Source organism: Ambystoma mexicanum, chromosome 2q, assembly GCF_040938575.1.
Source record: "Ambystoma mexicanum isolate Mex_15411 chromosome 2q, UKY_AmexF1_1, whole genome shotgun sequence".
Lineage (NCBI taxonomy): Eukaryota > Metazoa > Chordata > Amphibia > Caudata > Ambystomatidae > Ambystoma > Ambystoma mexicanum.
The window spans coordinates 1,427,579,165-1,427,592,320 of NC_090924.1; the positions used below are offsets into that span (position 1 = coordinate 1,427,579,165).

The 13,156-nt window shown below is 48.0% G+C and overlaps 1 protein-coding gene across 7 annotated transcripts in view; it reads left to right on the forward strand.

Moving 5' to 3' along the window:
• The window catches only part of LOC138570219 (uncharacterized), a 464,546-nt gene that overhangs the window by 295,669 nt on the left and 155,721 nt on the right, over positions 1-13,156 (forward strand). For 6 of the 7 annotated variants that reach the window (XM_069648951.1, XM_069648950.1, XM_069648949.1 and 3 more), the window contains exon 15: positions 1,754-1,834. The exons of the other annotated variant lie outside the window; for it this stretch is intronic. In XM_069648951.1, the coding sequence (XP_069505052.1) occupies positions 1,754-1,834 (81 nt within the window). The remainder of the gene's footprint in view (positions 1-1,753; positions 1,835-13,156) is intronic. 7 annotated transcript variants of the gene reach the window in all.

Below are 13,156 nucleotides of genomic sequence, written 5' to 3' on the forward strand. Positions count from 1 at the left end.
AGACACAGGCATGGGACAGTCCTCCCTCCATAACCTCGGCAGGGCCAGTCCCAGAGACACGGGCATGGTACAGTCCCACCTTGATTACCTCAGCTGGGCCAGTCCCAGAGGCACGGGCATGGGACAGTCCCTCCTCCATTCCCTCAGCAGGGACAGTCCCAGAGACACAGGCATGGGACAGTCCCTCCTCCATTCCCTCAGCAGGGCCAGTCCCAGAGACACAGTCATGAGACAGTCCATCCTCCATTACCTCAGCAGGGCCAGTTCCAGAGGCACAGGCATGGGACAGTCCCTCCTCCATTACGTCAGCAGGGCCAGTCCCAGAGACACAGGCATGTGACAGTCCCACCTCCATTACCTCAGCAGGGCCAGTCCCAGAGGCACAGGCATGGGACAGTCCCTCCTCCATAACCTAAGCAGGGTCAGTCCGCAGGCAGCTCTTAATAAGGGAGATCTCTTGGCAACAAGGAAATAGAATATGTGTCTGCAACTATTGGCTCACAGATGTTTGGACTACAACTCCCATCCACTCTAGCCAGCGTAGTCAATGGTGAGGGATCACGGGAGTCGTAGTCCAGTGTATCTGGAGAACCACAGGTTGCATGCGCATAGTAGACTCAGGTCATGCCTGGGTTTGTAACTCCACTTGACTGCAGATGGGTACAGAGAAGGCAGCCCCGAAGCTCTTGGGCAGGCACGTTCTAGTGCTCGATCGGGGAGATAGCACCGACATGGACCAACATAGGAATGGGCACACCAAAGCCGGCAGAGTGGTGTGTCTGCAATGTGTATCCTGATATGTCCATGTTCTGTTGTCATATGTTCAAATACAGCATGACATACTAGGTAGAGGCACGTATGTACAGGTACGCCATCTTTTGCCTGGTATAGCCATGTGTACACGTCTAGCTCACTAGACAGACACTGCCCCATATGCTAGAAGTGGCCTCAAAAAGCACGATGTTGCCATCACAATCCAGATTTGGACATCAAGTTTGATCAGAAATGACTTACGATGACACATTTACAGATGGCAGAAGCATTCCCACGAAGGGTGCCTGTACAATAGCACAAAGAAGACAACAAGTTGTGAGCCAGTTTATCAGGGTGTAAAAAGGTGCAAAAATGACCAAGGACAAAACAAAACAAACAGAAACAAAATGTATAAAACAGAAACACATGTATATAAGAAAACGGATGACTTACAAAGGTAACATTAACCTGAGTGGGTGAGGGCAACATTTTGGCATCATATGCCTAAATGCTACTTACCGTTCCCAAGCACCACATGTATCATACTGTGTAGTCTTATCACAAGCACTACAGCAGAGAGCTCTGTCACCAAGACCACAGGGTGATAGCGCCACATCCTGTGGTATTTATGATGGACCTATGTGTGTGGTGCCAGTGATAGGCCCATGCCCTGTGATGCTTGTGACCCAGTCGCGCCCTGTGAGAAATGCCCCACTTGCTGATGCTTGTTGGTGGGCAGGTGCTCTGTCACCAAGACCACAGGACTGGGATGATTGTGATAGGGCCACGTCCTGTGGTAGTTGTGACAGGCCAATGTGTGTGGTGCCAGTGATAGGGCCATGCCCTGTGATGCTTGTGACCCAGTCGCGCCCTGTGAGAAATGCCCCACTTGCTGATGCTTGTTGCTGGGCTGGTGCTTATCAATGGCTTCTCTTTGACTCCCACTGAAGAATGCCAGTTTTCTGATTCCTGCATTGTGCCTACTTTGTGCCCTTCTTAGCTCAGAAGCTGGTAGAAGGGCTCCAGAGCCAGTCCCTCGCAGTGACGTCAAGCCGAAGACCAGCCCCAAGTCAGAGACAAGGTAGGGCTTCTGGATGCTTGGTTCTAGTTAATGGCAATACACCTTTTTACAAAAACAAACCATATTATTCCTGACTATGTTGTAAGCATTTTTCTTACTTTGTTTTTTGTTAACTACTTTCATTACCTGAATCAGGAAGTGACATCAGAAAAATAAGTGTAACCAGCTTGCACCCATCCCGGTGGCTCCTACACGTGCAGATTGAACCCCCATCCTCGCGACCTCCTTCTTTCTCACTATTGTGACCCTCTCTCCTTTCTTCTGTACACAGAAATCCTGCCCTCGTTCTCCACCTACATCTATCCCCAGCCTGCCCTTACCCTTACCCCTACCACCATCTCTACTACATCTGAAGCAGCGATGCTTCTACTACCAGTAACACTACTTCTATTTCCACTTCTACTACAGCGGCTACCACCAGCACTACTGCTCCTACTACCGTGTGTACTACTATTAATACTGCCAGCAGTACTGCTCTAACTAATACCAGTTCTACAATTGCTACTACTCCCAGTACTACTACTTCTACTACCATTTCTACTACTAATACTACTACCAATAGTGCTGATTCTACATCTACGAGTACTCCTACCTCTACTAATGTTAGTACTGTTATTACCAGTATTACTGTTTCTACTACCAGCGGTTCTACTAATTCTGCTACTGTTTGTACTACTACTATTTCTAGAACCAGCACTGCTGCTTCTACTATCAGTTCAACTACTATTACTACTACTGCTAGGAATACTACTTCTATTACCACTTCTACTATTACTTCTTTTAGCATGTCTTCTACTACTACTACTAGTACTGCTGCTTCTACTATCAGTTCAACTACTATTACTACTACTACTAGGAATACTACTTCTATTACCACTTCTACTATTACTTCTTTTAGCATGTCTACTAGTACTACTAGCACTACTGCTTCTATTACCACCAGTGCTACTAGTTGAATTACTACTCCTTTTACCACCTGTACTGTTACTTCTATTACCATTTCCACTACTACTAGCACTACTTATTCTCCTGCTACCAGTACTACTGCTTCTACTACTACTGGCACTGCTGTTACTACTGCAACCAGCACTACTGATTCTACTACTGTTAGTACTTCCATTACTACTACTCCCAGTATTAATGCTTCCACTACCGCCAGCATTACTTCTCCTACTTCCAGTCGTGCTACTAGTTCTACTACCATTTGGACCATAACTACTACAGTACTACTGCTTCTACTATCACATCTACTACTATTACCAGAGCTACAACTTCGATTACCACTTCAAGTACCACAGCTAGTAGCAACCATACTACAAAATTTGCTAGTCCTGTCTTTAATAGTAGTCAAAGTATTGGTAGTACTAGTGTGACTTGTAGTAGTAATGCCAGATGTTTTACTTGTAATGGCCCTACTAGTGTATCAGCAGTAGTGTTAAAAATGGTAGAAGTAATATTACTTGGTGATTTACTAATTGAAATAATAGTTCCCTATTGTATTAGTAGTAGTACTCGAGTTATCAATCGCAGTATTCCCTTGGACCAGCATTACCAGTGGTACTCTTAGGAGTAGGCTCAATAGCAGTACCCGCATCAGTCATAGTACTACCTTTAGGGGTCTATAGGTCATTGGGCGCATGGCAAGATGGTCAGATCGTTAGGTCTTTGAGCGACTGCGAGTAGCAAGGCCCAGTATTGGAGTCTGTGGGGCATGGCACAATTGACAATTGTGGAAAGTCAAAGAAAGAGTAACCTTTGACTTGGTACATGATATGTTATGTCAGTGAGCTCTCATGCTGCTAAGAAAGACCCCTCCAGTGGTTTCACAGAGCTGAGGCTTGTCTGGGTTTTGTCCTATTTGGCCCCTACCACAGGAGCCCAGACCATGGTCTGCGGAGGAAAGGAAAAAGAGAAAACAGAGTACCGCAGGGTTACAGAGGCGTAAAGTGGGTACAGCACGAGTTTTGCTGGGAGATGTGCAAGGGTAATGCTTGCGGCCTTTAGGATGCATGTTCATCCAGCAGGTAGATTGGCAAGGGAGTGCAGCATGAGGAGTGCAAGCTATTCTGTTTCTACATGTGAGGACGTTTTCCATTAAGGGAGAGTGATGGGCTCGTGATGTGCACAAGGGCGCCCCTGGAGCAGGAACGCTGATTTGCATTTAGCTTGCAGTTACTGTCCCGCAGTGGTGTCTCCAGGAATCAAATTTAGAGAGGGCAAAGAAGAGGCTACAGGCAAAAGTAGGGGGGCCGCCTATAAAAGGGCTATTAGTATGCTTTCTCAAATGAAGGCGGGCCCCAATCTGGCATCCTTCCCCCACCACTCAGAACCCAGGCCCTATAACTGGCATCCTGCCTCCCCTACACCAGAGCCCAGGCCCCATACATGGCATTCTGCTTCCTCAACAGCAAGAGGCCAGAACGCAAGCTGCATACCTGCCATCCTGTCGCTCCCACCCCATCACCATAGTCCAGGCTCGTGCATGGCATCCTGCCTCCCCACCAGCATATCCCAGGCCCCATATCTACCATTCTGCTGCCCCACCACCAGAACGCAAGCCCCATACCTGAAGTACTGCTTCCCCAACAGCCAGAAGCCAGAACACTCCTTTCTCCCACGTCACCAGACCTCAAGCCCCATAATAATGTTGTCCATTGATATAAGCAAATACACGATTAGCTGTGATTTTTCCAATGTGAAAAAGGTTGCTCTCAGTTCTTATCAGGTGGTCTGGGGAGCAATGTAATAGTAACAGTAACTACCTGAAAATCATTCTACACCCGCTAACAAACAACCCATCCTCACATACAACTCCTCACTGAATCAATGCGGATTACACAATAGAGCACATAACAGCCAAAGAAATTCCATAAATAGCACACTAACCTACCGCAGATACACCAATACAGCTCCCCCACACTCCCAAAACACCACAATGGCAGACACCATAATCACAGAAACAAGTTAAGTTACCAACCCGGAGCGCCCATTTACCACTGCGCCAGACAACTCATACAATATATAAAATGGGCACACCGCAGAGAACCCCACCTTTTCAGATCATGCACACATCAACTTTCCCCCACCACCATTGCCACAAAGCAACCTTCTGCATTAGTCTCCGACCCCACCTCCTGAAGATCCTAAAAACCCAAGAAACTGTGCAAATGGTGGACTGTGCACTATACAAAACTCAACATAGCCTAATGTGGCATGGCAAAATGTTCCCGCATTCTCCAGGGGGGCCATACTATGGCCGGCCCAGGCCATTTTGGTGGCTGGCAGCAATATAGGAGGAAATAATTGTTGGCTCTGCTGAGATCAGTCCACATTACAAGAAAAGATTACATTATTTGCCCAGGATCACACAATTTGGTTAAACAGTGAAACTGGGATTTTAACCGAATCTGCAGTTTAGACATTTGTAACCATAACTTTCAAGCTCAACTTGCTACAAATATGTACATTTTGGTTTTCAAAGCCTACATAATACTGACTGATAGAAGAGTGCTCAAGATTCCCATGACCACGCGTGAGAAGGTGGCCAAGTCCTGTTTATGTTTGTAAGCAGCTTTCCAAAATTTCGAACCGAATAGAAAAGAATACAAGTCCCAGAATCCAGAGGGGTAAAAACAGGACAGGGAGGCCTTCTCATGCCTGGCCACTGGAAACGTAAGAGCGTTGATAGTTTACTTGCAAAATACACATATCTCAAATGAAGGTATCCTTGCAATATGTAAATCCTTTGTGAGTCATGTTAAGCCAAAAGAAATTGTAGTTTTATTTTCCAAATCCTCAAAGAAAAATAGAAGTCGCAGAATGCAAAGTAATGCAAGCCTGCTGCAAAAAGCCTTTTGCACAACAGTACTTTTCTCACTTTAAGAAACAGTAAAACAAGTTTTGTAGTAAAGTCGCTATGATAAAGATTACATTTGTCACCAACATCCAGCTTGTTGTGCAACTTTTTAAGAACTTTGAACTATCCCTATAAAGCAATCCAATGTTTCCATATCAATGTAGTAGACCTGTATACTAACTTTGAAAAAGTAAGCTTTCTTGTGTAAGTTTAAATATCTTGTAAGTGGACACCCACTAATAGGTAGGCCAGCTGTTTGGAGTCTCTCAGATGGAATACAGAACCAATCAGATAAGACTTAAGACAAAGGAGTCATTTCTGGCCATTAAGGGCACTATAAAGGACAGGGCTAAATGCAGGCCAGTGTAGGAACTCTGTTCAGCTGCGAGATGTAATGGGCTTTGCTGCAAAGTCAACAAGCCCACTTTAAGTGGACTTGGCAACACTCCCAGGGCAGTCCTTCACCTGTCCCTGGGAGCAGGGGCACAAACGGGACACCATTTTGCAGAGGAGTCCAGTGCCCGCCCCCTGGTCCTACCCTAGCAACGCCACTGCTGTCCTGAAATAATAATTCAGAGACTGCCCAGCCTGGCTGCCAGGGGTAGCAGAGTCAAGGGTAGACCCGGCAAAAGGGGACTGTGAAAAGAGGCATTACCTTTCCCTCATGGCCCAAAACGGCCCGGGGTACCACCCGCATAACGATGTGTAGGGGTCCCAGGTCCGTCACTTCAGAACGTGACAAGTAGTAGCAGAGAAGGTTAGGCGTGGGATCCTGACCACCTGTGTGCCCTGAATGCTAAGCAATGTCTAGTAATGGTGAATGTAACGCGGGCCTGCCTGACCTCTGCTGCTCGATGTAAGGAATCTGCTTCCTGCTTCCTGTCTTCTGATGTCACTTCCTGTTTAGGGGATCACAAGAACGGTGACTGCCTAAGAAAAAAGCATACGACAAACTTTCTAAAAGATGGCTGGGAAGAGATTTTGTATAGTTACTCTGCCTTCTATCTTGCATGCACGATACTGCTGCAAATCGCCCTCCCCTGTTTTGGAATAAAAGGTGGGGATGCATGCCCCAGTCCTGGAGTGGGAAATGGGGCTACTTTTGAGGCTTCCCATGAAGTGCCGGATCCATGTGTTGGTCTCAGCAACAGAAAAGCAGAAGATGCGGCAGAAAAAGACTGAGGTTCATTGTCAGAGCCGCGTTTCAGCGGCGCTTCAGTCTGTTTAATCAACAGGAGTGGGGTGCCCCAGACAAGGATAGGGGTGCATTGTCCGAGCTATGTTTGAATCTGTTTCGGAAGTAGAGGGGGATCAGTGGACAGGGATAGAGGTGCATTGCCAGATCTATGTTTGTATCTGTTTCTGGACTAGAGGGGGGTCTGTGGACAGGGATAGAGGTACATTGCCAGAGCTATGTTTGAATCTGTTTCAGGAGTAGAGGGGGTCTGTGGACAGGGATAGAGGTACATTGCCAGAGCTATGTTTGAATCTGTTTCAGGATTAGAGGGGGTCTGTGGACAAGGATAGAGGTGCATTGTCAGAGCTATGTTTGAATCTGTTTCAGGAGTAGAAGGGGTCTGTGGAAAGGGATAGAGGTCCATTGTCAGAGCTATGATTGAATCTGTTTCAGGAGTAGAAGGGGTCTGAGGACAGGGATAGAGGTCCATTGCCAGAGCTATGATTGAATCTGTTTCAGGAGTAGAAGGGGTCTGTGGACAGGGATAGTGATCTATTGCCAGAGCTATGATTGAATCTGTTTCAGGCGTAGAAGGGGTCTGTAGACAGGGATAGAGGTCCATTGCCAGAGCTAAGTTTGAATCTGTTTCAGGAGTAGACAGGGGTTTGTGGACAGGGATAAAGGTCCATTGCCAGAGCTATGATTGAATCTGTTTCAGGAGTAGACGGGGGTGTATGGACAAGGATAGAGGTGCATTGCCAGAGCTATGTTTGAATCTGTTTCAGGAGTAGAAGGGGTTTGTGGACAGGGATAAAGGTCCATTGCCAGAGCTATGATTGAATCTGTTTCAGGAGTAGGGGGGGGTCTGTGGACAAGGATAGAGGTGCATTGTCAGAGCTGTGTTTGAATCTGTTTCAGGAGAAGAAGGGGGTCTGTGGACAATGATAGAGGTGCATTGTCAGAGCTATGTTTGAATCTGTTTCAGGAGTAGACGGGGGTGTGTGGACAAGGATAGAGGTGCATTGCCAGAGCTATGTTTGAATCTGTTTCAGGAGTAGAAGGGTTTTGTGGACAGGGATAGAGGTCCATTGCCAGAGCTATGATTGAATCTGTTTCAGGAGTAGGGGGGGAGGGGTCTGTGGACAAGGATAGAGGTGCATTGTCAGAGCTGTGTTTGAATCTGTTTCAGGAATAGAGGGGGGTCTGTGGACAAGGATAGAGGTGCATTGTCAGAGCTGTGTTTGAATCTGTTTCAGGAGTAGAAGGGGGTCTGTGGACAATGATAGAGGTGCATTGTCAGAGCTATGTTTGAATCTGTTTCAGGAGTAGACGGGGGTGTGTGGACAAGGATAGAGGTGCATTGCCAGAGCTATGATTCAATCTGTTTCAGGATTAGAGGGGGTCTGTGGACCGGGATAGAGGTGCATTGTCCGAGCTATGATTGAATCTGTTTCAGGATTAGAGGGGATCTGTGGACAGGGATAGAGGAGCATTGTCAGAGCTGTGTTTGAATCTGTTTCAGGATTAGAGGGTGTCTGTGGACAGGGATAGAGGAGCATTGTCAGAGCTATGTTTCAATCTGCTTCAGGAGTAGAGGTGGTCTGTGGACAGGGATAGAGGTGCATTGCCAGAGCTATGTTTGAATCTGTTTCTGGAGTAGAGGGGGTCTGTGGACAGGGATAGAGGTGAATTGTCAGAGCTATGATTGAATCTGTTTCAGGAATCAGAGGGTGTCTGTTGACAGGGATAGAGGTGCTTTGTCAGAGCTATGTTTGAATCTGTTTCGGGAGTAGAGGGGGTCTGTGGACAGGGATAGAAGTGCATTGTCAGAGCTATGATTGAATCTGTTTCAGGAGTAGAGGGGGTCTGTGGACAGGGATAGAGGTGAATTGTCAGAGCTATGATTCAATCTGTTTCAGGATTAGAGGGTGTCTGTTGACAGGGATAGAGGTGCATTGTCAGAGCTATGTTTGAATCTGTTTCGGGAGTAGAGGGGGTCTGTGGACAGGGATAGAAGTGCATTGTCAGAGCTATGATTGAATCTGTTTCAGGAGTAGAGGTGGTCTGTAGACAGGGATAGAGGTGCATTGTCAGAGCTATGTTTGAATCTGTTTCGGGAGTAGAAGGGGTCTGTGGACAGGGATAGAGGTGCATTGTCAGAGCTATGTTTGAATATTTCAGGAGTAGAGGGGGTCTGTGGACAGGGATAGAGGTACATTGTCAGAGCTATGTTTGAATCTGTTTCAGGAGTAGAGGGGGTCTGTGGACAGGGATAGAGGTACATTGTCAGAGCTATGTTTGAATCTGTTTCGGAAGTAGAGGGGATCTGTGGACAGGGATAGAGGTACATTGCCAGAGCTATGTTTGAATCTGTTTTGGGGGTAGAGGGGGTCTGTGGACAGGGATAGAAGTGCATTGTCAGAGCTATGTTTGAATCTGTTTCAGGAGTAGAGGGGGTCTGTGGACAGGGATAGAGGTGCATTGTCAGTGCTATGTTTGAATCTGTTTCAGGAGTAGAGGTGGTCTGTGGACAGGGATAGAGGTACATTGTCAGAGCTATGTTTGAATCTGTTTCGGAAGTAGAGGGGATCTGTGGACAGGGATAGAGGTACATTGCCAGAGCTATGTTTGAATCTGTTTCTGGAGTAGAGGGGGTCTGTGGACAGGGATAGAGGTGCATTGTCAGAGCTATGCTTGAATCTGCTTCAGGAGTAGAGGGTGTCTGTGGACAGGGATAGAGGTACATTGCCATAGCTATGTTTGAATCTGTTTCGGGAATAGAGGGGGTCTGTGGACAGGGATATAGGTGCATTGTCAGAGCTCTGCTTGAATCTGTTTCAGGAGTAGAGGTGGTCTGTGGACAGGGATAGAGGTGCATTGTCAGAGATATGTTTGAATCTGTTTCAGGAGTAGAGGTGGTCTGTGGACAGGGATAGAGGTGCATTGTCAGAGATATGTTTGAATCTGTTTCAAGAGTAGAGGTGGTCTGTGGACAGGGATAGAGGTGCATTGTCAGAGCTATGTTTGAATCTGTTTCGGGAATAGAGGGGGTCTGTGGGCAGGGATAGAGGTGCATTGTCAGAGCTATGTTTGAATCTGTTTCAGGAGTAGAGATGGTCTGTGGACAGGGATAGAGGTGCATTGTCAGAGATATGTATGAATCTGTTTCAGGAGTAGAGGTGGTCTGTGGACAGGGATAGAGGTGCATTGTTAGAGCTATGCTTGAATCTGTTTCGGGAGTAGATGGGGTCTGTGGACAGGGGTAGAGGGGGTTTGTGGACATGGATAGAGGTGCATTGTCCGAGCTGTGAATCTGTTGAAGGAATGGCAGTGTATTGCAGTGTCGGATGAAGGTGCCCTCTCAGAGCTATGTTTAAATATGTTTAAGTAAAGGAGGGGTACCGTAGACAGGACTAGAGGTGCGCGCTCAGAGCTCTGTTTGAATCTCCCTAGCGAATAGCTAGAGTGCTGCAAGCAACAACTGAGGTGCATTGGCAGAGCGATGTTTGGATCTCTAAGGAATAGCAGGCATGCTGCGGACAAGGAGTGGGACGCGTTGTCACACCGGTGTTAAGGATAGCAGGGGTGCTGCAGACATGGGTTTGAGGTGTATTCTTAGAGCTGTGTGTGTGCCTCGGTATTGGAACCCAGGGTGTGATGCGGGTCGGGATTGAATAGCACTGTCAGAGCTACATGTCAGTCTCAGTATTGGACTCGCATGAGCAGGGGTGTTGCTAGGTCTGGAAAAGACCCGGGGCTACGCTGATGTCGGAACTGTCGGGACTCGGGGCTAGCTAGCCTTTTGGTTGTAGCTCCAGAGATTCTATCCGGGGTTACAACCAAAAGACCAGGGGCTATATCCCCCGTAGCCCCCCCTAGCAACGCCTCTGTGCATGAGGTACTGTAGAGCAGTGGCATCGCTAGAGGGACCTGGAGGGCCCGGGCCCCCCCTCTGAAATCCTGGGTCCCCCTTTGTCCCCCCCTACCTCAGCTGGGCTACTTTCTCTGCACTGTCTGCAGTGCTTTGTCTGTCAGAAAAGCACATACACAGGGCCACAATCAATGCTGCCACACAACAATGAAGAGCTGTTAAGTCATCCTGCAGCCAGGAGCAGCCACTCCAATTGCGAAACCGCTGTTGATGAGTGATGAGTGACTTCATGGTTTAGTGCCTACATTCTGATGTGAGGGGAGGTGCCCAATAGGGGTGTGGTCGTTGGTGTGCACAAAAGATTCTCTGCAGGATTGCTTCTGACATCACACACTGCCTTTTTATAGGTGCCCCCCTACTTTTGTCTGTGGTTCCCCTACTTTTGTCTGTGGCTCCCTCTGTGCCCCTCCTAAATTTGATTCCTGGTGACACCACTGCTGTAGAGCATGACTGACGTTCATCATGCGAGCTGTGTGTGAGTGTCAGTACTGGAATAACAGAGGGTGGTGAGGGCCAGGAATGATTTGCACTACCAGAGCTGTGTGTGGATGTCAGTACTAGAATAAAAGAGGGTGCTGTGGGTCAGGAATTATTTGCACCGGTAGAGCTGTGTGTGGGTGTTAGTACTGGAATAACAGTGTCTGGTGCGAGTCAGGAATAATCTGTACCAGCAGAGCTGTGTGTGGTGTCAGTACTGGAATAACAGAGGGTGGTGAGGGCCAGGAATGATTTGCACTACCAGAGCTGTGTGTGGTGTCAGTACTGGAATACATAGGGTAATGCAGGTCAGGAATAATGTGCAATGGCAGAGCTGTGTGTGGTGACAGTTCTGGAATAACAGTGGATGGTGTGGGTCAGGAATGAAGTGCACCGACATAGCTGTGTGTGAGTGTCAGTACTGGAATAACAGACAGTGTTGTTGATCAGGAATGATGTGCACCGGCAGAGCTGTGTGTGGTATCAGTACGAGGGTGCTGCAGTACAGGAATGATGTGCACCAGCAGAGCTGTGTGTTGTGTCAGTACTGGAATAATAGAGGGGGGTGCGGGTCAGGAATGATGTGCACTGGCAGAGCTGTGTGTTGTGTCAGTACTGGAATAGCAGAGGGTGGTGCGTGTCAGGAATGATGTGCACCGGCAGAGTTGTGTGAGGGTGTCAGTACAGGAATAACAGTGGGTGGTGTGGGTCACGAATGATGTGCACTGGCAGGGCTCTGTGAGGGTGTCAGTACTTGAATAACAGAGGGTGATATTGGTCAGGAATGATGTTCACCGGCAGAGCTGTGTGTGGGTGTCAGTACTGGAATAACAGTTGGTGGTGAGGGCCAGGAATGATTTGCACTACCAGAGCTGTGTGTGGATGTCAGTACTGGAATAACAGACGGTGTTGTTGATCAGGAATGATGTGCACCGGCAGAGCTGTGTGTGGTATCAGTACGAGGGTGCTGCAGTACAGGAATGATGTGCACCAGCAGAGCTGTGAGTTGTGTCAGTACTGGAATAATAGAGGGTGGTGCGGGTCAGGAATGATGTGCACCGGCAGAACTGTGTGTTGTGTCAGTACTGGAATAAGAGGGTGCTGCGGGTCAGGAATGATGTAAACTGGCAGAGCTGCGTGTGAGTGTCAGTACGCGAATAACTGAGGGTTCTATGGGTCAGGAATGATGTGTACCGGCAGAGTTGTGTGTGGGTCTCCGTACTGGAATAACAGTATGGGGTGCGGGTCAGAAATGGTGTGCACCGGCAGAGGTTTGTGTGGGTGTCAGGACTGAATAACAGAGGGTGGTGCAGGTCAGGAATGATGTGCACCGGCAGAGCTGTGTGTGGGGGGGTCAGTACTGGAATAACAGTACGGGTGTGGGTCAGGAATGGTGTGTACCGACAGAGGTGTGTGTGGGCGCCAGTACTGGAATAACTGAGGGTTCTGTGGGTCAGGAATGATGTGCACTGGCAGAGCTGTGTGTGAGTTTCAGTACTGGAATAACTGAGGGTGCTGCAGGTCAGGAATTATGTGCACTGGCAGAGGTGTGTGTGGGTGTCAGTACTGGAATAACTAAGGGTTCTGCAGGTCAGGAATGATGTGCACTGGCAGAGCTGTCTGGGGTTCTTAGTACTGGAATAACAGTTTGGGGTGCTGGTCAGAAATGGTGAGCATCGGCAGAGGTGTGTGTGGGTGTCAGTACTGGAATAACAGAGGGTGGTGCATGTCAGGAATAATGTGCACCAGCAGAGCTGTCTGTGGGTGTCAGTACTGGAATAACAGTGGGTGGTGAGGGCCAGGAATGATGTTCACCGGCAGAGCTGTGTGTGGGTGTCAGTACTGGAATAACAGAAGGTGCTGCTGGTCACAAATGATGTG